General features: G+C 41.7%; 1 protein-coding gene across 1 annotated transcript; it reads left to right on the top strand.

Moving 5' to 3' along the window:
* Positions 1–1042: 1042 nt before the first annotated feature.
* Positions 1043–25877, top strand: LOC139718665 (RNA helicase Mov10l1-like). Its single transcript, XM_071630122.1, has 20 exons — positions 1043–1972; positions 2582–2725; positions 3571–3759; positions 4515–4721; positions 5743–5863; positions 6455–6553; positions 6700–6849; positions 8670–8761; positions 12635–12693; positions 13292–13563; positions 13684–13843; positions 14145–14254; positions 15479–15556; positions 16003–16224; positions 16941–17105; positions 17595–17771; positions 18132–18281; positions 18938–19045; positions 20318–20458; positions 23547–25877. The coding sequence occupies exons 1-20, from the start codon at positions 1077–1079 to the stop codon at positions 25875–25877; spliced, it is 5871 nt and encodes a 1956-aa protein (XP_071486223.1). The 5' UTR covers positions 1043–1076.

Here is a 25877-nt window from a genome sequence, read left to right as displayed (position 1 = left end):
CATTCATAAACATAATTAACTATGAGGAGGTGGGGGTCACTCGAGTACCGCGGTTTGTTTTGTGTGCACTCTCTGAGCATGATTTCTCGACAGATTTTCTTTTTCATTTTTTTTCTTGGTAATATCTACAACTCACAACAAGTATGAGAATTTTGTATTCATGATGCTGACTCCCACCATACATTATACCATGATACCGTTACAGGGGAAGTTAGCATGTACACAACACACACACAAACACTGACACACATCCACACAACCATTGTAATTTTGTACTCTTAGTTCACAGCCAACATGCGTGTGTACATACATGTATATAGGGCCTACATACAGCTGTACATGTATCATACGAACATGCTTGAAGTTTCTATACCAGGTACATGAATGCATGAACACAATTTATTCGTTTCATCTTTTCATCCTGAAAACGCTGGTGCTTCGCCTCTTCAGTGCTATTTTTATACCGGTAATGTCTTTTGTCCCCAAAACATGGATATGATACGATGTATCACCTTTATGATGCATTTATTGGCTTGCCATTTAATCATTTATACCATATAAGCTTGTGTTAGTAGTTTTTATTTAAAGACACCCTACCCTGTACGCAAAATGAGACTTGTAATTGTTTTAAAGAAAAAAAAAGGGAGAGACAAATTGGGACTTGCTAATTTAAGTTTCAGACAGTGCTCGCTGCATAGGGCTGAGTGCCATTTGTTGTAAGCGATGACATCCAAGTCAGCATCGGTATCGACACTTGCCCGTATCTGATTTGGTTCAAATTCTTGTGAGTGAATGGAAATAAAGGTACTACGTATTCATTGTGACTTTAGTGGAATTCAAGTTGGTTGAGCATCCATAAAATTGAGATATTGAAATGGATACAAATGTACATTAGTGCCAATTTTAACATTTGATTGCTGTGCAACCTTTACTTAAATATCAGTCCTGCATTCATATACTCTTACTGCAGATTATCAAGGAGTTACCGTTAGATGGCTTTAGGTAAAAGCAGCTGAAAGTAACAGATGCAACGTTACCTTGATTCCATCCTTTGGACTGAGGGCTGACGTGAAGAGATGTTCTCCACAATTGCAACATCTTTGGCACGTCTGTGGGGCGGTAAGGACAGAGTTGAAGATCAACTACCCGCAGATGGTGCAGAACTAGAAGCAGGTCCTCTCTACCCACCGGGTGACTGCCCTGATAGTTATTCCTATGGGTACGAAGGGGATACTCAGCCTCAATTTGGCTACCACAGGGATCCCCTCAAAGATGCCTCGTCAAATGACTCCATAGGTGTGCAGTTCCAGGACGGAGGTGATGATGGCACGGGGATATCTGGTCCTGCACATGGTACTCGCACAGTGAATGGAAAGATAACCCACCTGTATCAGGATTATGGCCTCATCGATAACACCATCCACTTCAGTTTTGATGCCGTTCGCCCTGGCAACAGGCCCAAAGTAGGCGCAAAGGTGGAGGCAGCAGTAAGGTTCGGCGGACACGAAGATGTGGGTCTAAGAGCTCATGAAGTGACAGTTTATGTTGGGGACTGGGATGACAGCACTGCGGTGGCAGAGGAAGTCGAATGGATCATTGGGAAGGTGACGAGAGCCGAGAAGACATCGGGGGTCATTGATGGGTCGATCACATATGACCAGGATGCCTGCCCTTATGGATTTTCTCCCTATCGAGGAGATTGGGTCCTGATGGAGATGAAAGCAGGCAAGGAGGGTGAGGCACGCCATGTCAGGACCTTGAAGCCTCTTCGAGAGAAGCAATTTGTGGGCTACATAACGCACGTCTACCCCGGCTATGGCTTCATTGAAGGCTCCATCTACTTCAATTTCAAGGCCTGTGAGCGGAACTACCGTCCGCAGAAAGACGACTTTGTGGAGGGAAAGGCAGTCGAGTCTGACCAGAGCAAGGGGCAGTGGAGGGCAGTGTTTGTCACTGTCAAGAAGCAGTTTAGGTGAGCTATCATACTGATCCTATTGGAACTCCTGAGATAGTCTAAACCACTTTGCATCTTCCCATATTCCCCCCCTTCCCCCCGATCTTGGCCATCAAGCACATGATTGGGGTGAAAAATGATTGGTACATTCCTTTCCTTTGACATAATCTACAAAATTGTAGAATTGATTTTCTGAAAACTATCATTGATACTAATTTATGCATAATGGATCCGTGAAATCAGATGTATCAATACAAATCAGTAATAAAGCTCCAAAAATGCATTTTTTTCGGTGTACCACTATGATACATCCTCAGTATTCTTTGTAGTATTCTTCAAACATAAAAGTACCGGTATATAAAAACATAATGGTGATAGCTTTTTGCTGTAGCGACAAACTGCCCCCCCCCCCCCCCAACCTAGTTAGGGTTAAAGTATGATAGATGTGGGAGCTCCAATGATTTGCAATTCTGGCACAATTGTGTCATTTCCTCTGATTCTAATATGGCACAACAACGCACTTTATTTGATGAAATTTACAGTTTGTATTTCCGATTTCCAGGAATTGGTATGATTCCTGATAACAGTGTCAATTAAAATGCATGAAATTAATATCTGATTTAACAGGCAACTCCAGATGCAGCAGTTTCCTGCCAACAGCTTCAAGGAGAATGAAATGAGTCGGAACAAAAGCTTTATTGAGGTGACTGTGGACCAGGGACTCTGTAAGATGGCTGTTGGGCAGGAGACAACAAAAATACTTTCTATCAGGTATCCTTGCATGCCCTGTGAGAGCATTTTCACTCTTATGCAATTATGTTTTAAGACTTTGAAGAGAAAAGAAGGTACTAGACACAAGTACTGTAAAAGTGGACATTTTCGCAGTGTAGAAATTTTCACGCATTTTGTGCTACCAGAAGCAAGTGCGAAAATAAAAGCACGCAAATATTCTTGCATGCCATTTTGATCCAGTACTTAATGTCCTGATTCTGCGGAATTAAAAACACGCAAAATTCATCTTACCTGGCTGAGCGCGAAAATAGATATCCACTTTTACAGTGTGTTTAGAAAAGTTATCCTTTCAGCTAATTACCTGGCATGTGAGTTTTTAGGCTTGTTATACACTGCAACTCTCAACATGATGTTATTTTTGAGGAATTCTTGTTTGAGTACAATAGAGGTACATGTAGGAGCTGGGAAAAGAGAGCTTATCTTATGCTGTACATCATATACGCATTCACATAGCATTAGGTTGAATGTAGTATAGAAAGAAGATTTGCCACATTCCATGATGGAAAACAATGACTGCAGTAGATTTAGAGAATTGATGATGTATTAATCTGAACTGAAGCAGAGAACAAATTCACAAAGACTACATTGCCATACAGGTAGAGTGATAGTGTCTCACAAAAACTAGGAAGACAATTTCGACAGAGATAAGAAATCATTTCCTTAGACAAAGAATGGTATACAGGATATATAGACATGATATGTGAACATGTAACTGAATCAGGGCCCTATACTTTCTGTTCACTTTGTGTATGTAAGTCTATTCAAGTACATTGCAGTTACCACAGTGACTGTCTGTTCTGAAATGCTATAACTGTGTATCCAAGAAACACTGGCCATGAGAGATGCAAGTTGCTGCAATGTGATGCGGTCTGCCTTTTGGCTGACATCAGGTTAGCCTTGGACGGTACTGTTGAGGAACAGCCGCCACAGTATTCAGGAAGCTGTAGCATCTGCCGTCCTACAGACATCGAGCCAGGCTGCAAAGTGCGTGTGAAGATTGGCATCATGGGAAGGTCTGTTTTTTGACAGAATATATGACCCCAAGTCATGAAGAAATGAATTTTGTGCGTTGTGATTCCCAAAGTTTACCTAGCATGTCACCATTTAGTCATAACATCCGCCTAAAAAGTCCAGTGATGATAGGATATGATATGATGTGTGTAATGGATGGAAGTGAATTGGGAAATTTATGGTCTGGTAGTCAAGATTAATAAACTCCTTGAAAGTGGAAATTAAGGGCCATATACTCGAATATGTGGCAGAATAAAATGAAATATATGAGAAGGTACAGGCAGATGGAGTAGACTGCACTGCAGTTTACATTTTTACTTGGTTTAAGTTAGTAAAATCACTTAGTGAGCAATTATTTCAAAATACATGTTCTGTACTTGTATCCTTAATAGAGGAATGTTTAAATATATTTGTTTTCAAATTTCTTTTCCAGTTATGATAAATACTGCTCAGGTTCTGCTATTATCTTGTATCTACATGTATGTACATGTACATGTGTTTATATGTACTAGTTTGGATTTCTGTTTTGTTTAATTTTTTGTCTTTTTTTTTTGGGGGGGGGGGGGAGGGTTGTTCAATCATGCCTTCCAGATTGCTTAATGGTCATTTACAATTCACAGATGACAGACCAAAGTCAACTGCCATTTTGGTGAAATCATCAACTGATGATTGGTCATGGGTGCAAATCAAGTACATTATACTGGTACATTTATGATCAATGACCCTAAATAGGGCCCCTTCAATCTCACCCTTCCAGGCATGTTGGCAACTCATCATGTCAGGTCATCATGACCTTTGACACCTGCTGCATCACCCGACCCATTCCACTGACTGTTGTAGATGGAGCGGTCAGCAGCAGTGAGCCCCAGTGGCGACAGACCGGCAAGGACAAGTGGCTGAGGGAACATGCCATAGAGACAAGTGGTAGCCAACCTGTGTTGTATGCAGGAATCAGGCCAACTCGGTGAGATATGCCGAGAAAAAAACCAAAACAAAACAAAACAACAAGCTTTCGCATAATGTCTGCACCAACTTGTCTATAGTTTATTAGTGTCTGTTGCAGAGGGCTTTCACACTTCAAACAATGTCTCTGTTTTCACGCTTCCTAAATGAATTCCTAATCATGCAAAGTGCTAGGACATGTTCACACACACAGGAGGTTTTCTCACCAACCACTATACCTGCAAATGCTATCCCAAAGCTGTGTCACAAACACCGTGACTTCTTAGTATTAGATGCATACGCATCAAGCAGTATTCTTATTACAAATCATCAGACCACAATTGACTAAACCTGATTTGAGAAGTGTATTTTGAGAAATTTAATTCGGCCTGTATTTACAGGAGTTGACAAAAGAATTTAAAAAAAAATGCTCAAGTGAATCAAGGGTGTTTAGCAATGTGTTCACAAACAAGATCCTTGCAAATGTGGCAGTCCCAAAGTCTAAAATTTATCTATGCTGTGTTTATCCTCTGTGCATATCTATCGTAAATACTCTGGTAGGATGGAAATTGTCATGGTATCATCAAAATTAGTTATTACGGTTGACCTTATGCAGGTTTGTTACTCTGCCAAAGATTCAGGGCTGTAATGATGGCAAATAATTTGTTTCACACACAGAGCATGCAAGACACTTCAGTATTAATACCAAGAATATGAGAAGTTATACACTATCAGTAAAATGAATTGATGGCTTTTATGTCACTGCAGTGCAGGCAGTATTGATGTAGTTGTGACGTTTTCACAGTTTTCATTGTTTGCGTATCCTCCCCCCCCCCCCCCCTCCCTTGATGTTTAATTCTTTGTACATTTCTTGTTGTTCCCTCTCATCTCTTTCCATCCACTCTTTCTCTTCCATCATGCATTAATATCTCCGTCCATTTATCACTATTATCTCTTTTTTATGCACACACACACACACACACACACACACATTCATAAATCTCTTTGTGTTTCTGATCCAAACCTGGTGTTGCTTTTAAAAGGTCTGTACCACGAAACATGAACCCTCCAGTGAAGCTGGATAATTATCCAATCAGCAGGCTGCTGAAGCAGTGCTGTGCCGAGGGTAGGGATGTGACCGAGCTTGTGCCGGAGCTAAAAGAGGCAAGTCCTACACCCATATGGACCCATGATCACAATCTCTTTGCTTTTGTGCTTCTTTAAGACCAAAGTATTTGTTTTTCATCTGTCCTTTTTTGTCATTGCCGAAGGATGTTATCTGTGTAATTACTATTTTTCCTGTGAAAATATAAATGTAAATTGTACATAAAACATATCACTATGTGCACTTTAGGCCTTGAACAAGAGTATTGATGTAAATTTGTATGCAAGATGCATTGCTTTGATATTTTCATTAACATTTTTCAGCATAGAAGGCAATATTGATAATGCTGTCATGATATGTACTGTACAATCACTTTTGTTAGTACACGTAGGTATCAAATGAATCAATGACTCTCTCACATAATCTGCATGTGATATTTGGCTTGGGGATATTCTAATGTTGTCATGGATTTCTCCTTTGTTTTGACAATATGAATATATCTTATTTCTTTGTGTCAACATGTAATTATGCTAACTTTCATTTCACTGTTGAGCAAGCAACAAATTTGATTTTGTTCAAATTTGTAAAGATTAAAATCTTCTTTTGATTAAAATTTTCTTTTCATTTTCCTATGTTTTGCTCTGTTTCAGGCTTTGAGTCTTAAGAACTATTTCAAATTCTTCTCAACTCTGCTGCATCTTGAGGAAATCAAAATGGAAATTGATATGAGAGAATTTGACATGGAAAAGGTGAGTGATATTCAAATTTATTGTTTTGTCCAATTCCTAGATCACTGTTAGAAGTTTCACCTCGTGAGTTTAGACTAGATTCCAAACTTACCCATGATTACATCTTTCTTTTTTTTCTTCTTCTTGAACTTTTTCTTCAACTTTAGGCCAGCATGAGACCAAGAGGAGAGTTCCTGTCCCTGGAAGTTCCTGGTCTGGCGGAGGGGAGGCCATCGGTCCTTGTTGGGGACAAGGTCATCCTGACCCAGCCCTTCTGTGGCCAAAGCGGTCCACGCTTTGAAGGATTTGTACATGAGGTCAGTCACAATTTCACTGGTGTTGAGGCTGAAGAGCCATAGATGGGCACAAAAATCAGTGATGTCAAGGCCTTATTATTAAAACACCTGCGTTTGTATTCAAAGATCAAAGCAAGCATCTTCTGTAATTTAATTTTTCCTCTCAGATGTCTGAATAAAGAATGTTCAAAGAGTTAGAATTAGATATCTCTGTTTTCATCGACATGAGTTCCTTTAAAATTCATTGTGTATGAAGGTTTATACATGTAGTGGTCAGCTTTTATGTTGCCGGAAGCTTGCATTCAGTTTCCACTCTCCGTAGTAATGATAATGATAAAACAATACATTTATTAGGTGCTTAAAATGGATGTTTCTAAGCGCTGGGTTTACCGGAAAATTAACCCTAACTAGGCCGGGCTATTTAGGTAGATGATAGAGCCGGGGGGGGAGGGGGTGGCCTCCCAGGCCCCCCCTCCAGATCTCGGCCGTCGACCGCGCTATCGCGACGAAAATTGGCACACACATTGCCTATGATGTAATCTAAAGTACCATGAAGTTAATTTTTGCAAAAATTACCATTTTCACTAAATTATGCTAATTTATGCATAATGATGCATGAAATCAGACAAATTGGTATAAATCACTAAATAAAGCTCAAAACAGGTGAATTTTTTGTGTAAATATTCTTTTTAGTGTCCTTAGCAAATGTAAGAGAAAAAAATTGCGCAATCAGAAAAAATTTCTTAAGTATTTTATTGTTTTTTGAATTTCTTATGTATTTCTATGTTTTTTCGACTTTATGTTTTCCATTGTTTTATCGATGAAATTTGTCCGCGACACTGTTCCGAGCAAGAAAATATGTTATTAATTGATTTTAGTCAATAAAACCCCCAAATAATCATGCTTTTATGAAATTTGCCTGTGAACACAGTTTGCATTGAAATTGTACACGAATTCACGTTTTTGAGCAATTTTTGGTCCGACATGCACGTGCATATTTATGCGCAACTTCGGAACCACGCGCCCGGGTATCGCAAATTTGGTGTCAAAAGATGCGGGAGACTCGAAAGAAAAAAGTCATGAAACGTCGTGGCGATAGCTTCTCGCGATAGCGATACATAGCACAAAACGTCGAGGGGGGGGGGCCTCGGAGGCCCCCCCCCCCCCCCCCCCCGGCCTAGTTAGGGTTAAGATTTAATCCAAAATAATAGAACAATCACAATATTAAATACCTTATGTAATTCAAACAATAGATACAGTGTATAAATACAAAAAATGAATACTGAAAATATATGCGTAGTGCTCTGTGATGTTGAGGTACATGGTTATCACTTAATTTTGCTTATTAATTGTTGTCATCAAGCATGTTTTTCAACAGAGATGAAGTCAGTTGAGTGTATACATATATTTCCTACTGTACCTGTGAATAAAATTTACTCACAGATGCTCATACAATTGTATGGGTGAAAAAAATACTTCTGTTGTATTCCTTCAGCGTAAGCAGAGTGGATATGTGAATTGGGAAATAATCAAATGCATTGACTATAGAAAAATGACTTGATAGATACATTAGCTCCTGGGACAGTTGCTGCAGTCTTATTTTCAGCAAGGACTCAGGGTTAGGGTTTGGGGTATAGTTTGATGTAGGAATTAGGATTAGGGTTAGGGTTATGTTTGTGGGTAGAATTTATGTTTGACTAAGCGTGTGGATATTTTACTGGAGCAATTGTTGCAGGAGCAAATGTCATGGAACTGTTAAATACATTGTATGTCCCTAGATTGCTCATTGAGGTACCTTGTATACCAGCCTTGATACCCTTCCTCCTTTGCACCTTAACCAGATCCACAGTGAAGACATTCTCCTGAAGTTTCATCCCAGCTTCCATGAGACCTACGGAGCTGAAGAGTTCACTGTCATGTTCACCTTTTCAAGGTAGGCCTGCGTGTGAATGATCATTTACTTCCAAGGTTAATGCATGACTAGGGACCTGTTTTATCAAAAGATATAATCATGGGCGTCACCAGCGGGGGTGCGTTGGGTGCGAACGCACCCCCCCTTCAGATCCTAAAAAAAAAAACCTTCAGTCTGCGAGCGACCTCAACGCCGGACGCTAAATAATTATTCTTTTCTATTTTTTTTTTTTATATTTTGCACCAGGGAAAAAAAAAACAGAAAAAAAAATCGTGGGCAAAAACAATTCGCACCCCTGGTTCTGGCAGCAATGATTTTTTATAAATATCTACTAGTATTCTATCCAGTGTTTACTTTTTATCAACCGTACTGTACATCCGTACAATACGGAGCACGTACACATTTGCGTGTACGTGTGCTACTTACAAGTATGTAGGGTCTATACGTTACTTCTGACCAATCCATATTGCCAGCCCAAGAGTGCGCCTTAGCCTCCATAATTCCAGAGACGAGAAGATTTTCTTACCTTTTTTTTTTGACAGAAAAAACAAAAAGTTACCCCCATGAAAATGTTGGAGGGGCAAGCATATTTTAATTTTGCCCCCCCCCCCCTTTTTAATGATTCCCGAAATGAGAAGATTTTCTTGCTTTTGAAAGAAAACAAAATGTCCCCATAAAAACACTGGAAGGCAAGCGCACCATTTGCCCCACCCCACATAATCATAATTAACGCGATGAAAAGATTTTCTTGCTTTTTTTTTGTGAGAAATCTGCCCAATTATTTCACCCAAAAGCAGTGGCATAACTACGGAACTACCATCCGCTGGTAAAAAAAAAAAAGACTTACCAAAAGAGTAATTGAAGGGTTAGTAAACTGCTTTTGAATGGAAGGGTCATCAAGAAATAAGATATGTTTCTATGATTTCTTTTAGCCATAATAAAATAGGTATATAGTGTGAAACATTGTTCAAAAAGCCCGGACCCGACAAAAGATTGTGAATCAGCGTGATTCCTGGTTGATATTCTGCATATAAGCAGGATGTGCGCAGTGTACTCAGAACATCCAAACGGCAAAAAGAGTCGCTACAATGTTGCGCAATGTGATGTATGTACACCATTGTACCTTATACGCTTCGTTATATCAAAGCTAGATCATTGATTTTGCAGTGTTGCTTTACATAGTATAGTCTATATAAAAATGTCTTGCATTGCCAATAAAAAGACTTGACCTGGGCTAATTCCTAACTTTTCCATGTATATAATACACACACACAAACAAACACGCACAATTATGGGATGCTCTAAAGTGCAGATTTTGGACATCCTTCCTCCGCTTGGTCACTTCGACGCCACCTCGCTGGTCATACCTCCCCCAGTCATGAACAAACCGACACCCTTGATTACCAGTGGCGGATCCAGGGGGAGGGGCGCACCAGGCTTCCCCCCCCCCCACCCTCTTAATTTCCAAAGCGAAAAAATATAGCTTCAAACGGCAGTTTTTGGACTGTAAAATGTCAAAATTTTCAAGCTCGTTCGCTCCGCTCGCTCGCATTTAGTCGTAAAGTTGCTGCCAGTAATTGCCGGCAGTTGCGCCCGGTGTCCCCCTCCCGCTTAATTTCCAAAGCGAAAAAATATAGCTACAAACGGCAGTTTGGGGACTGTAAAATGTCACAAATTTCAAGCTCGCTTGCTAAGCTCGCTCGCATTTAAATTCTCCTGATATTGCTGCCAGTAATTGCCAACAGTTGCGCCCGGTGCGCCCCCCTTAATTTCGAAAGCAAAAAAAAAAAAAAAAAAAAAAATCTTTCTATAGCTTCAAACGGCAGTTTTTGGACTGTAAAATGTCAAAATTTTCAAGCTCTGTGGCATTTAATCTTTATGCAATTCTTCTGATGTTACTGCCAGTAATTGTCAGCAGTTGCGCCCCGGGTGCGCCCCCCCCCTTAATTTCCAAAGCGAAAAAGTATAGCTACAAACGGCAGGGGTTTTTTTTGCTGTAAAATGTCAAAATTTTCAAGCTCGCTCTCTTCGCTCGCTCGCATCTAATCGCTGTGCAATTCACCTGATGTTGCTGCCAGTAATTGCCAGCAGTTGCGCGCGGTGTCCCCTTCCCCCTTAATTTCCAAAACGAAAAAATATAGCTACAAACGGCAGTTTGGGGACTATAAGATGTCACAATTTTCAAGCTCGCTTGCTAAGCTTGCTCGCATTTAAATTCTCCTGATATTGCTGCCAGTAATTGCCAACAGTTGCGCCCCGGGTGCGCCCCCCCCCCCCCCCCCCCCCTTAATTTCCAAAGCGAAAAAGTATAGCTACAAACGGCAGGGGTTTTTTTTGCTGTAAAATGTCAAAATTTTTCAAGCTCGCTCTCTTCGCTCGCTCGCATTTAATCGCTATGCAATTCACCTGATGTTGCTGCCAGTAATTGCCAGCAGTTGCGCCCGGTGTCCCCCCCCCCCCCTTAAATTCCGAAGCGAAAAAATATGGCTATAACGGCATTTTTGGACTGTAAAATGTAAATTTTCAAGCTCGCTCGTTCCGGTCGCTCGCATGTAATCGTTATGCTCTCCTGATATTGCTGCCAGTAAATGCCAGCAGTTGCGCACGATGCACCCCCCCCCCCCCCTTAAATTCCAAAGCGAAAAAAAATATAGCTACAAACGGCAGGTTTTTTTTTACTGTAAAATGTCAAAATTTTCAAGCTCGCTCGCATTTAATTGTTATGCCATTCACCTGATGTTGCTGCCAGTAACTGCCAGCAGTTGCGCCCGGTGCGCCCCCCCTCCCTTAATTTCCAAAGCAAAAAATATGGCTATAAACGGCTGTTTTTGGACTGCAAAATGTCAAAATTTTCAAGCTCGCTCGCTCCGCTCGCTCGCATGTAGTCGTTATGCCATTCTCCTGATATTGCTCCCAGTAATTTGTTCAACAACAATTTCCATCAAAATGTACTGCTGTATACCTTAAACAAGTGTGACACGCAAAAAGCCTGCATCAAATTGCACCATTTACAACATCAAAATGCAAAAAGTTCTCACTGTGGGAGGAGGGGGGGGGACAACAGGCACTTCCACACCCCCCCCTTCCTCGCTCCCTCGCATACTAACACCCCCCCCCCCCCCCCCCCCCCAAGATGAAATCCTAGATACGCCGGTGCCCTTTTCCCGCTTGGTTTCCCTCAAAAAAAAAAAAAAAAAAAAACAGTAAAAGTCTAGGGATTGAGAGCTTTTTATATTCCAAATGTCTGTCCAAAAAAAAAAAAAAAAAAAATCTCGTTACATTTAGTTTCAAAACGCACCCCCCTTGAAAAAAAGCTGGTGACGCCCCTGATAATTGATTGTAAATTTCCGTAACACTCAGGCTGTCATAGACTTATGATAGAAATCAACTATATAATTATAACAATTCATAAAACAGGGCCCAGAAATCACAAACACATTATGCTATGGCTTGTCATCTGTTTACTTTGAATTCAACTTATTTCATTGTCACAGTCTCACAGTTATAACAACTTGAACTCGAGTCTGTGGCAAATAGCAGAGTGTACTAATACTTTGAAGGTCACTCATCAAATAATGTGTTACTGTAGTTTAATGTTTAAGTTGGATCAAGGAGGTGGCTTCCAGCTCTCTGGTTGGATGTTGTGATGCATGAGTTGATGCAAACTTCTGTTAAAAAGAAGAAATGCACTTCAATTTACAAACAACGTTACATTCTTGTTTTAAAATAGGAGGAATTATCCTGTGAAATCTGCGTGAATGTAACTTTGAAACTGAGGTTTGGATATCTGTTACAATGTCATGGCAAGTTAATGCTAGTTTGCATTGTTAATATTATGATCTCGTGTATTTAGGAGAAAAAGATATTTTTTGCTATATTTACCCCGGTTTACAGAACTCCATTGAGGCGATGTCACCAGGCTGCTGAGTTTGCCGTCAATCTTGGGGAGCAAGGTAAGTGGGAAAAAAAATTCTTTTGAAGAGGAACCTCAAGATATGACTTCTTGCAAACATCGCCCTCTGTGTCTTTTGCAATACAGTCTGACCTTACTTAGTGGCCACCTGTCTATGATGGCCAGCTGTTTCATGCCACTAAAAACTCTCCCTGAAACAAATCATGTGTTTACAATCCGAGTCTGCAGAAACTGCAAGATTGTGCATGATGAGAGGTCGTCTGTCTTGCACGGTCAGCAGCAAACTAATGTGTGTCTCTGTCGGAAAATATTTCACAGTATGTAGATGCCGCAGACTGGAATACACACCTCTGACTATACTTTGAATAGCCAGGGTTCATTTCATGATCAAAGATCCAATTATTTTGTGTTGTGAGTTTCTCCTCTTGGGAGACAGTTTGATTTCAATATTGATGTCATGGGAAGACATGGAAGGATAATATCTGGGCCCCGTTTTATCAAAAGATAAAATCGATTTTAAATTTCCTTACCACACAGGCTGCCATAGACTTACAGTTGAAATCAACTATATAATCAATTTTAACTCTTCATAAAACAGGGCCCAGAAGATTTAACTTGATTTGATTTTCTTTCTACAGCTCTCTTCCCATCTGATCTCCAGCCGAAGCCACCACAGGTGGATATCTCATTTGTCTCCATCCAGCGGTCTGTGGTGTACCCTGGCCACACCCGACCAACAGATGTCATCCGTCTTCCGGTGCCACCAGCAATCCGAGAGTCTTCCAGGAGCACTTATTCTCCTCCTCTGCCTTCCACCAGGAGCAGACCTGAGATGCCAAGGGGAGGTGGGGACTCTGAAGAGCCCATCTTTGTGGTCCCCAATGCCCTGGTGGACGGGGTGGGGACCTCAGTGGGAGAGGAACCAGGAATGGGGACCAGTGAGGTGGCAGATGCTAGAAAGGCAGAGTTCTTGAACAAGAAACTTAATGTCAGGCAGAGAGCTTCTGTTACCAGAACCTCAGTGGGAGAGGGACCGGGACCGGAACAGGGACCGGGAACCAGTGAGGAGGTGGATGCTGGAAAGGCGGAGTTCTTCAACAAGAAGCTGAATGTCAGACAGAGAGCAGCTGTTACCAGGATTCTGAGGGGGGAGGGGCGGCCAACTCCTTACGTCCTGTTCGGACCGCCAGGTGTGTGCCATCGCTGGTTAAACGTGGCCAAAATCTATCAGGCTTCCTACGGATGGGCTCTGTGGTGAAAGATTAAAATTCAAATGTGAACTTTAATCGTAAATAGCAGGCTATAGTAATTCAAAGTGTGCTAGTGTGTGTACATTTGTATCTGTGTTCATATTAGGTGGAAGTTGTTTATCAATTAAGTTTCTGTATTTGACAGGGTGCTGCTGTTCATTGGGTAGAATTTGAAATAAATCTTCCCTGTTGTGATACAATTTTCCACTTTATAGACGATAATCATTTTAATTCACTGCAGGGACCGGTAAGACTGTCACCCTGGTTGAGGCCATCCTTCAGATCCACCACCACCTGTTGTCCAGCCGTCTCCTGGTCTGCACCCCCTCCAACAGTGCTGCTGATCTCTTGGTGAGTCAACACATCTCAATCCATTGACATCTTGGTCCTCCAGAGTAGACATACCATTTTGTCATAGGGCGAAGGGGAGTGTACAAACTATACTTTACTATGGATTTTGTTTGTTGGTTTGTTTGTCAGTTTATCTGTGTGTAAACTTGGGTTTCTTGTTTCTTCTTCTCTTTCACATATTTGTTTGTCTGTGTATATGTTAAATTGTTTTGTTGTACTAATTTGAAGAAGTGTCTTGTCCCCATGTTTTCAAGTTGTTGATATGTTTCTTTTTCTTACCTTCCTCTTTGTGTGTGTATGTATGTGTGGGGTTTTTTTTTAGGCCTTTCAGTATTTGTCTTTATATTGTTACGTTCTGCAAATGAAGTTACTTTGATTTATTTTGTTTAGATGTTTTCTATGCATCCTTTTTGTGTCGTTCATGTATGTAGTGCAGTATTTCTTTCTGATTGTGGCAGGTTTGTGAAGTTGATGCAAAATGTTGGAGACCTTAGCACATTAACTTGTTGAAACTTTTTTTATTCTTAAATTTTAAGACAAAGTAGCTATTTTATATAACTTGGTAACCAACTACAAGTACAAGCTAGACATCTATCAACAGACATATTATTCTCTATAGGCACGGTCAGGCTGGCAAAAGATCGAGAAGTTTAAGATCGCGAAGTTTTGGCCATTCATAGGCGTGCGTGAAAGAGTGCACCGTCCGATGGCTAGTGATTTAATGTAACAATGCACATTTGTACATGACAATGGCCTCACGCTTCGGAGACACCGCCCGCAAACTGATCGAGAAGTTTGGCGAGAAGTTTGTGGTCACACTGGCAAAACTTCAAGATCTTAAAGATCACAATCTTAAACTTCGCGATCTTTTGCCAGTCTGACCGCGCCTAAAGACACAATAAAGAGCACCCATTGTTGTTGCAATCTTTTGGATATTAGACCTTCAAAGTGAGATTAGAATTCAGCCCCGGGTATTTTGTGAGAAATTGTGTAAACTGGCCCGCATACCTTTGTATTAAAAAAAAAAAAAAAAAAAAACCTAAACAAAACACACTCACACTCACTCACTCATTGAATCTTTAGAATGGTTTCTAAATTCAGTATGTACACTTTTAGAAGATAGGGATATTTCAGAAGAATACATCTATGTTTTGTTTTCTCCTGACTCTTCCATCATGATATTGACACATTCTATCTTCTTGAAATTCTGAAATTTTCCTTCAGACTGAACGGCTGCACCTCAGTGGGCGAGTGAAGATTGTTGATATGATCAGGCTGAATTCTTTCCGCAGAGTGGAAGAGGTTTGTATGAGCCCCATTTTGATTACTGATTTTTATTACCTACTCAATATCTACAGTTGTACATAATGGTTCAGAACTTATGAGGAATTTGAGATGTTGGGTTTTGCAGGGTGTTTTTTTTTTGAGAGATAGAGTTGAAGTGGTTATAGTTATCATTTTTTATTTGTTCAATATCAACACTGCCGACACTTTTTCTCTGCATGTGGTCTGATGATATCATACCTTCAATTATGTATCATTCTTTATGTATCTCTTTCTATATATATATTTCTCTTTCTACATCTATTCCTCTATTTCTTACTCCCTTTTCCATCATCTATACATGATTTTTCCACCTCTGTGTGAAAGTACATTCCAGAAATGGTGTTATACACTTCATTTCAACTTTTCCTTCATCTTCTTGCTTTGCACCTTCCATTTCCTCGTTCAAATTCTCGGCGCATCAGAACATCCCTCCTGCAATTCACCAATACTGCACGGCGGGGGACGAGCTCCAGGCCTTGGCCCACCGCCGGATCATCATCAGCACCTGTGCCACGGCGGGCCAGTTCTACGCCCTGGGCCTCAAGGCGGGACACTTTACCCACGTGCTGGTGGATGAGGCGGGCCAGGCGACAGAGCCAGAAGCTGTGGTTGCCATGGGACTGGCTGTAGGCCCAGAAGGACAGGTAGGGGATGTAAACTCTGTGTGGGTCACTGTTTGTACCATTTCTGCATGTCTGATAAGCCAGTTCATAGTCATTATCTGAGCATGTGCAGGTAGAGGAAAATAACAAGAATGGGAAAAAAATAATTTCAACATTAGCATATATCACTATCAGTATTAGCATCTCTTTCAGAATGTGCTTATACATGTATTTAAAGCTAATTTTTTCCTTTCTTTTTTGCCACTTGGCTATGCTGTTGCAGAATGTAAGTGTTGTGTCGACTTACTCCCATTTAGAACTTACGTGTAGCCCGTTGAGGACGAGTCCCGAGTATACTCGGGCAAGTGTCTATGGGAGATGCGTGTTATAGCAAAATCAAACCGTCCTCAACGGGTTAACAAGTTGGTGTTTGTTGTTGTTTTTTAGATTTGAACTGTTACAAGAGATCATTTTTTACACTTAACCCATTGATAGAAACAGTGATAGGTTAATATGATTGTTGCTTCTGTACTGATTTTCTCACATTCACCCTACTCTCATAAATGACCCGTGGAAGAGATTGTACAGTAGATCCAACCACAATGTATTGTGAAATTATAGATATACACATTGTATAAACATGGAATGTGATATCTAGGACACATTCATGCTTCCAAAGCCTGTGGTTATGTGGCTTCATTACCATCTTGACCTAAGTATCAGGTAGTGTGTTCTCCCCATGTCATGTGATCCCACAGGTTGTTCTTGCCGGCGATCCCATGCAGCTGGGGCCTGTCCTGGCGAACCGTGAGGCAGGGGAACTTGGCCTTGAGCAGTCCCTTCTGGAGAGGCTGATGAAGAGAGACTTGTACCGTAGGGACCCCAAGAAATTCAGGGATCACGGTGGATACAATCCCCTCTTGGTGAGTTTAGGTCTGTGGGACCTTGGAATAGTGATCAGCAGCATCTTACTTCAAGGAATCGTGCAATAGTATTGTTGCACGATACATTAAATGCAGGTAATATTTCTTCAACCAGCAGCTCAAATGAAGTCTGTAATCACTATGTGTCAAAGTTATTGCAAACTGCTGTACAAAGTAGGACTAAGCTTAATCTTCAACATGAAACAGATATTTCACAGGATCACTGAACCATCAGGCTGTTTAATTTCCAGTCAGCCCGTATAAGCTGAAAGTGCTTGTTAATAGCAAACACATTACTGAAAGTTTTATTAGTAAAACCGATATCTCTGAGCTCCTTGTTTCAAAAGTGTCCACAATCTTTCAAGGTTTTATCCAACAAGCAACTATTGAGAGTGTATGTAAATTGAAAACCTGTGTGTGCAAGACATTGGTGACTTACATGTATGGAGAAAAGAAATCATTATCCCAATAACCTGCTCTTGAAACCAGGTCACGAAGCTGGTCAACAACTACCGTTCCCACCCCATGCTCCTCACGCTACCCTCCAAGCGCTTCTACCACAACGAGCTCAATGCCTGTGCCAGTGTTGAGATGAGAGAGATGTTGTGTGGGTGGTCAGTGCTACCAAACCAAGGCGGCTGCCCAATCATCTTCCATGGAATCCAGGTAATTCAGTTCCTTTGGCTTGACCTTTGTAAACAAGTGGACTGAAAAAAAAAAATTGAATGTTTTACTCTGCATTTCTTCTTGGAAATTGTTTTTTAGCAAGATTTTATGATGGTAATTATAAGATGTAGGGCAAATAGACCAGCATATGAATTCTGAAACTCTGTACCCAGTATAAGCAATTTATAGTCTTTCAAATTTAAAATTCTGAAACTCTGTAGCCAGTATAAGCAATTAGCATTTCTTTTTTTCAAATGTAATACTCCAGATGCTACCATGGAAACAAGACCATATAACCATTGCATTACTGACCATGATTGTGAGTTGTAGTAGTGATAGTGTCTTACTATGATGTCACAGGGAATGGACATCAAGGAGGGCAATAGTCCATCATGGTGCAACCCAGCTGAGGCTGTCCAGGCAGTGACCTACCTCCAACAGCTCCTCAATGTCCCCACCCTTTACCTGAAGGAGACTGACATCGGCATCATAACCCCATACCGCAAGCAGGTGACTGAGACAAATTCCTACTTTGCGCTGATGTCGGGCAGACCCACGTAGTTACAAGCACAGAGCTGCCATGTCTCCCTGATTTTGCAGGAATCCCCCTGAAAATGTCCAGATCTGTTCATGTTTGAATAAGAGAATATTAAAATCTCCCTGATTTGGGAATTATTTTTGCTCATTGAAATGCATGTAACACACAGATGTCTCCCTGATTGCTGTGTTGAATCTCCCTGATTTAGATGTTGGAATGTTAGCAGACCTGCAAGCAATGCATGTATCTATATCTGTATAAACATACATCCCAATAGACTTTTTCTGTAATGTATTTAGGTTCTATGCATGCTTGTTCACTGAAGTTTGCCAAGGCCTTAGCCGACCTAGCAACCACTGATGAATGCTTAAGTGAAATCTTGCCCAAGATGTCTTGTTGAAGGGAGCCGTTGATTATAATGGTTTGTCACTAGACTGTATGAAAAGAAATATCCAAAAATCTCGATACATTTCAAAAATGGTCTATAGTAGAAATGTTTTTCAGTTGATAGCGTGCAATTATCTGTTTTAGATTCTGCACAAATGCACATGATGTGTGATTTGAAAAACTTGTACAGTGTGATTGTTTCTGATTCTAACTAAGGTTTGCTTCTCTTTTGCCAATGCAGGTGGAGAAAATCAACCAGCTGTTGGACACATTTGAGATTCTGGATACAAAGGTTGGATCAGTGGAGGAGTTCCAGGGACAAGAGAGACTGGTCATCATCATCTCTACTGTGAGTCAGAGAGGATGGGAGAGTTTTTGTTGTTTGCTATTATACAATACCTGTTAAGAATGTAGCTATCCGATTGGTCAATTGCCAATAATGTGACATTAGAGAAAAGTTCCATTGCACGCTCCGGCTGTCAGCCGTGCAATTTTATTTGAGCAAAAATGGATAACGTATGGCTAACGTCACCCATTCCCATTGACTCCAGTATTAAACTCAAGAATGATTCGGAGTTTTTGTTCCATCGCAGGGCTCTGATGTCACAATAAACAAACATTTGCAGCGCACACTCAACAATTACAAGGGCGCTTACAAGAGCGTATTTTTGTCACTCATTTTTGTAAACAACTTCTTTTCACATACGTACACTTGTACGTACACGTTGACTGTGATTGTGCGGCTACTCGTTCGTCTTTCACGGAAAATAGTTGCCATTTCTGTGCTAAATTCAAGAATCTGTGTTGACCAAATCTGTTGACGTTTGAGGTGTTGTATAAAACAAATAGTGTATGGTCTTTACTCGTGCCATGGAACAAGATTTCGCACTCGGTGAAAGATGAAGCGCACTATTCAACTCGGCTTTGCCTCGTTGAATAGAACGCCCCTATCTTTCACCATGTGCGAAATCTTGTACCATCGCACTTGTGACCATATACTATTTGTATATTGTTTGTATGTGTATAAAGGGAGGGTTGTCTTTTTTGTTTTTAGTTTTTCAACTGGTCATGTGCAGCAAGGCTTAACTTTCAATGTTGTGAATTACATTTGTACTTCATCATACAATTAGAAAAAATGTAGCAGTCAGGACTTGTTAGTACTTCCCTTTAGAAGGTCTCCATTTCCAATTTCTTTTTTGTCTGCTTGTATGTGTTAATAAGCATTGTGGAAGACAAACGGTTCAAATTATATGATAAGTGTCATACTTTTTTTTTTCAATTTAACCAACTCACCTCAAGGTTGAAAATTGCATTGGTCTGCCATGTCTTTTAAGTCTTCTTTGATCATTTCAGACATCCACAAATTGATGTATAAAAGTTGTATGTAGTGCATTTTAATGATGTACACGTGCATCTAATGTCTGTGTAGTAGGATGTCTCTGTTGAATGGCCCCACCCTCTTGCCTCCTAGATTCAGCTACTGCTCTCCAACCCAAACATTTGGTGAAGATAGAAAATTGTTGAGAATGTGGAAATAGTAATGGCACACAAATGTATATCTCAGTGTATCTAATGTACATATATTTCACAGATTTTTTGTATGTTTTGTTTCACTCCAAAGGTGAGGTCAAGCACGAGTCTGATGGCCTTTGATGTGCGGCATCAGCTCGGTTTCCTTAGCAACCCAAAGCGATTCAACGTCTCCATCACCCGTCCCCAGGCTCTACTCATTGTCGTGGGCAACCCTCATCTGCTGGTCAATGTAAGTCCATCAAGAAGCTTTAGAGATTGGCATGTTTGATGGCAAGATTTTATTTCAATGCTGGTGGCTCCATGGGCATCTTTCTCTTGTGTAGAAAATGTCATTATTTATTAGAAGTCTTACTCGCCATCAGATGTGTATCCATATTCCTTTTGAAAATGATGATAGGAGGATGATGATTCGGATACATTTTTCTCAGCGTTCATTCTTTTAGAGACAAAAAAAGAATGTTGAGTAGAGATGTTTGAAACTACGAATATGTGCTTTTGATATGCTAATTACCTCTAATTTCATTTTGCCGTTTGCTGATGTGTGCTGAAGATCATTTGTATTTTTTTTTTATATTCTCTATTTTGGTTAAAGACCTAATAAAATGCTTGCAAAATGTTTTAATATGCAAAAGAAATGTAAAATATATGTCATGATTATCAATGTAAATAGGTTGTCAGTGTCGTTCCGGTTTTTATCGCTTCTAGAAACTCCCCCAAATATCACATTTTTGGAGGACCCCGTTGCAGCTTTTGCGAAAAAGATAGTCACGTGACCAACACCCCTGAACCGATTGATGACGTATAAGCACGGAGTTGTGCTCAGTTAGCAGACGCCGCTCAGCACAAGCACTCAGATTACTACTGTAGCTTGGTACACGCGCGTACACGATAGCTAGCCCGGCCAGGCCCGGGCCCCGCGGGATGTGCGCTCCCCGTCGACCCACTGACTGTCGACATGTACGCATTACCACGTACATTATCACTAAGTTAGCTTGCACAGATACCTGGTACCTCGAGCATAATGTCTTCCCCTATATGGGTAAACTTCGACATCGATGATGATGATGAAGACTGCAGCTCTGACGATAGCGGAGAAGAAGAGGAGGCACATGAAGTTGAAGGGGAAGATGGGGAGGGAGAGGCAACCGATGAACCAGAACGTTATCGTGGGGCTGCACCTTACCGATATGAACCAGCTGCATCTCCCCCGCTGCCAGTGCAAGAGTGTATGAACATGGCACCAAGCCCGAGAATAGACCTCACGGAAACGATCGCCTGGGAAATACAGAGTGGTATGTCTGGTATGCCCCCATATAGTTTAACGTTAGAAAGGATATACTGTATTCTACATGATTGACATTGTAAGTTGTAACTGTTTGTCTAGTAAGTAGATTAGAAGAACAGGCCCAGCTCGCTCACAAAGTGAGCGGCTACTCCGGCCGCAGCAAGCAAGCGGGAGCGTCCCGGCCGTGGCCTGGCCCGTCGGCCGGCGCTTACAAGTTAAACTACCAGTAGTACTTAGTCTAGTAGTAGATCTAGTAGCAGTCTACTAGTAGTTATAGTAGTCTACTAGTAGTAGTAGTCTACTAGTACTACTACTAACACTGCTAGTAGTAGTACTATTACCACTATACGGCTCTAGGTCTAGTAGACTAGTAAGTAGTAATAGCAGAATCTTTGGTAGTAGTACAGAGGCTACACTCTAACGCCTAACGGTTAGGGGGATATGTTGTTACAGGGTGGGTCGTGGCTCAAAAAAAAAAAAAAAAAAAAAAAAGGCCTAACCAGTTTCCCATAGTCAGTTTCTGCAACATTTGTTATCAGTAATTTAGATGCGCCATTTTCTAAGAAAAACGATACCAAGAATTATCGTCAATTTTGGTCGAGTAGTTTTTGTTTTATGCTAAAAATCATACTGTGGAAGGAAGCCCAAACGCCGTGCTTATCTACCGATGAATGCCACGGTGGGGCTGGATTCACGAGTAGGTCTAGGCCTATAAAGCAGGCGAGTCGCCGTAGTATTAGTACAAACACGCAGTGGTGGTGGGGCTATCGTGAAATAGGCCCCACCGCAGTGCGCGTGCACCGTACCCGTGCGTTTATAGCAAGCAAGGGTAGGTCCTCCTAGGGTTTAGGGTTAGGTAGGGTTGTATTTACGGTTAAATTGGCCGTTAAATTAGTCGAGGGCCATATTATGAAGTCATTTTCGCCGCATTCACGAGTATTTACTGTGGAAGGCAGCCCCACCGCCGTGCTAACCTACCGAGATGAACGCCACACGGTGGGGCTGAAACAGGCGAGTCGCCGTAACGCTAGTATTACTATTAGTACAGACACGCAGTGGTGGGGCCTATTTCACGAGTTTGCCGAAAATAATGGATATCCAAGCGTACCACAGTTGTAATCTGTATTATTGGCAGTATTAAATCCGATACAGTTCATTAAATATTCTTTTGTCTAAAGGCTTAGCCAATGACAATAGTGCAGCGCAGCACCTGCTATGCGCTCGCTAGCTCGCTCCCCCGCCAGCGCTAGCCAGTGCAGCCGCCGGCCGGCTGTCGCTGCGCTGCGCTAGCATAGCCTTGCCAGCTCGCTGGCTAGAGGCTACGGCTAGACTGGTCGTGAACGACTCCGTTCTTAGACGTCATCACAATTTAGAAGTGATAGTGCGCCGCATGCGGCGAAAGTATAGCAAGTTTTCCAAAACCGAGGAAATTGCATCCATTATGTTAACAAATATAGAACAAAATTCAGAACAGTAAAAAAACCCGCACAACCATAGAATTACTTAGAATTTAACATTTAATATTATTACATCATTGAGAAAAAAATGCCTAAACCATTTTATTAGGTCTTTAAGAAGAAAATGAAATTGAATATAATTTAATTGCAATGATTGAATTGAATTGGATTGAATTGAATTGAATTGAATTGAATTGAATTGAATTGAATTGAATTGAATTGAATTGAATTGAATTGAATTTATATGATTTTTGTGTATGTATGTTTGAGGTAAGATTGTCCGTGTATGAACACTGTGCAAAATTGCATATATCAGAATAAGTCATGAAGGTATCTTATACAGTGCATTTTCTTTTATCTAACTATCCCACATTTATTTGTTCATGACAGCAGTAGGTTCACCTTACAAACATGTGCTACATGTATGTTCAGAGTGATTGGCAGGTGTAACTGCTGTTTCATAAAAAAAGCTTTTAATTGCAGCAAACACAAAAAAAAATATCTATCTTTCTGATGCACCCATTTTCTGTAGTTATGAAAAAATGTTGGTGTACTGCCCTTTCCCTTTTATCCAGGATTCTCACTGGAGAGCGCTACTGAAATATTGCCTGGAGAACAAAGCTTACACCGGCTGTGAGCCTCCAACTAAAGAGCTGATAAAGAGGCTGGACGGACCTGAGGATCAAGATGGAATTCTAGATGATGAAATGCCGGACAGGCAAGATGCTGACAGAGAGGGCACAACCAGAGCAAGTAATGAGGAGGAGGAGGTGGAGGCTAGCCATGGTGGAGAAAGTGTGCAAGAGAAAGGAGAAGTTCAGAAGAGTGATCTAGGTGCAGGAGGAACTGCTGCAGGGACATATCCTGGTGAGCCAGGGGGACAGAGTATTCCAGAAAATAAGCAAGACATCGCACAAAGCAGAGAAAAGATTGAGGGTGAGGCAGAGAGTGAAGGTGGGACAAATTCTGAATTAGAAAACAATGCAGCTCCCTCAGAAGATACCAGTCCGGAACCAGTACACGTGGAGGATGAGGGTGAGAGTGAGGCGAGGCCACCATCACAACTTGAGAAAGGTCTCCCATCTGATTCCAATCCTTTGGAGGACACAAAAACTGAAGATGGAGGAAGAGAAATCAAAGTGGAGTCAAGTGATGGCAATAAATTCAGGCGAAGTGAAAATGGGCCCTCTTTGAAGGATGAGACACTGGTTTTGAGTGCTGAAGGTGAAGTCAGTGAGGATGCAGTCGGTGCTGGCCCTCAACGGGGCAGCGACACTCCCTCGAGTCTTGGGGAGGGGAATGGCGACTGGCGGTCGGAGGGGACAGTAACAGAATCAGATGTTAGTTCAGCTGTGGAGACGTCTGCATTGTCTCCTTGTATTGAGACTGGGACCACAATGTCGCATTACACGGAAGAAATATGGGATAGCTACAATAATCTAGAATCTTTGAATGCGATGTCTGATTCTTGGGGTATTCAGAACAGTTGTAAACCAATGGACACGGAAACATTCCAAAGCAGGGGCTGGTACGATGTTGATACTGGGCAGCCATCACAAAATGTTGATCCTACTGCAGAGCTTTCATCACCACATCAAAACAGTTGCGTATCTGGAGCCTTGTACCCGTCTCATACGAAATCACCTCATTTACCACAACATCATAGCCCTATGCTTTTGACCATACCTGATCTGATGCAATCTCCAGAGATGCACAACAAGTATCAGAATGACCGTGAAAAGAATCGTCCCCAAGGAGGATTCTCTTACAATCCGCCATCTAGGCAACAGAGATCAACCAATGCACCGTTGAGGTCTTCTTCAACGAATCCACGCAATGACAGAGCAACCTCTCATTACAAGGTAGATCAACAATCTGTCTCACCTGGGGCAGAACAAAGGCAGTCTTCATGGAGGTCTGCCAACAGGGCAAAACCATCCCTGTCCGATAACGAGAACAGACGCGCAGTGAGAAACAAGAAAGTGATGAATTCTGAGGAATCTGCAACCTCACAAGGGAATTTTTCAAGGAGTTCCGGTGGCAGAACTCACCCCCATGTTTCCCGTTCCAGCTCTGAAGGATCAGCAGTCACTGACAGAACAAGAATACCATCCATTGGAACGGAAGCCAATCACAACTTTGTATCTACCAGTTTTGACGAGGGTGCATGTGTGCCTCCAACCATTCCATCAGTGTCTGGAGGTTCAAAACACGGCAGCTTAGACAGGGATGAGAACACTGGGGAAGAGTTCAGCAACACCTGGGTGCAGGCAAAGGCTTCAAGGACCCAACAGACCCCCAAGAGGCATCCCGCCCAGTTTGCAAAACAGAGAGAGCGACGTGTAAAGCAAGATTCCTGGAAATCAGATTCCTGGGGCTCCAAGTCGGACGATCGAGTGAGGAGTGCAATGCCAGAGCGATCTGCCAGACTCGGCTCAGAAGTCAAGCACAAGCAGCAGACGGTTGGCACAAATGGTAGCGAAACCATGACACATGCCAGAGACATTCCAAACAGATTGGCACCAGAACAATCTTCCAAAGGATGCAATAGCTCGCCGCCAGCGGTGTCGGGAGCGGACGTGAATTCAAATAAGCCTTCTGCCTTCGGTAGGGGTTTCAGGCGGTCCCCATCTTCACCTATTGTTGGCGCCTCGTATTCTCAGAGCTCATATGCGACGCTGTCTCCCCCTAGTGCTGCAGGAACCAGTCCAGAATCTGGTTCACCTGGCCACTTTATAGCTGCAGGGAGAGGTCTGTTCATGCCAAAGAAAGAAGAAAAGACTCCTGCCCATGTGCCAGGAAGGCCCAGGGGAAAGGGAGGGAGTGCCGTGGGAAGAGGGCGTGGCAGAGGGAGGGGTAGAGGCAGGGGACTGCTGGCAACTCAGTTTAGTTTTGGACAATCATGA

This window comes from Diadema antillarum, unplaced genomic scaffold, assembly GCF_040938485.1.
Source record: "Diadema antillarum isolate AM-2024a unplaced genomic scaffold, OU_Dant_1.0 scf00000098, whole genome shotgun sequence".
Classification (NCBI taxonomy): Eukaryota; Metazoa; Echinodermata; class Echinoidea; order Diadematoida; family Diadematidae; genus Diadema; species Diadema antillarum.
This window is presented reverse-complemented; position numbering and strand designations above follow the sequence as displayed.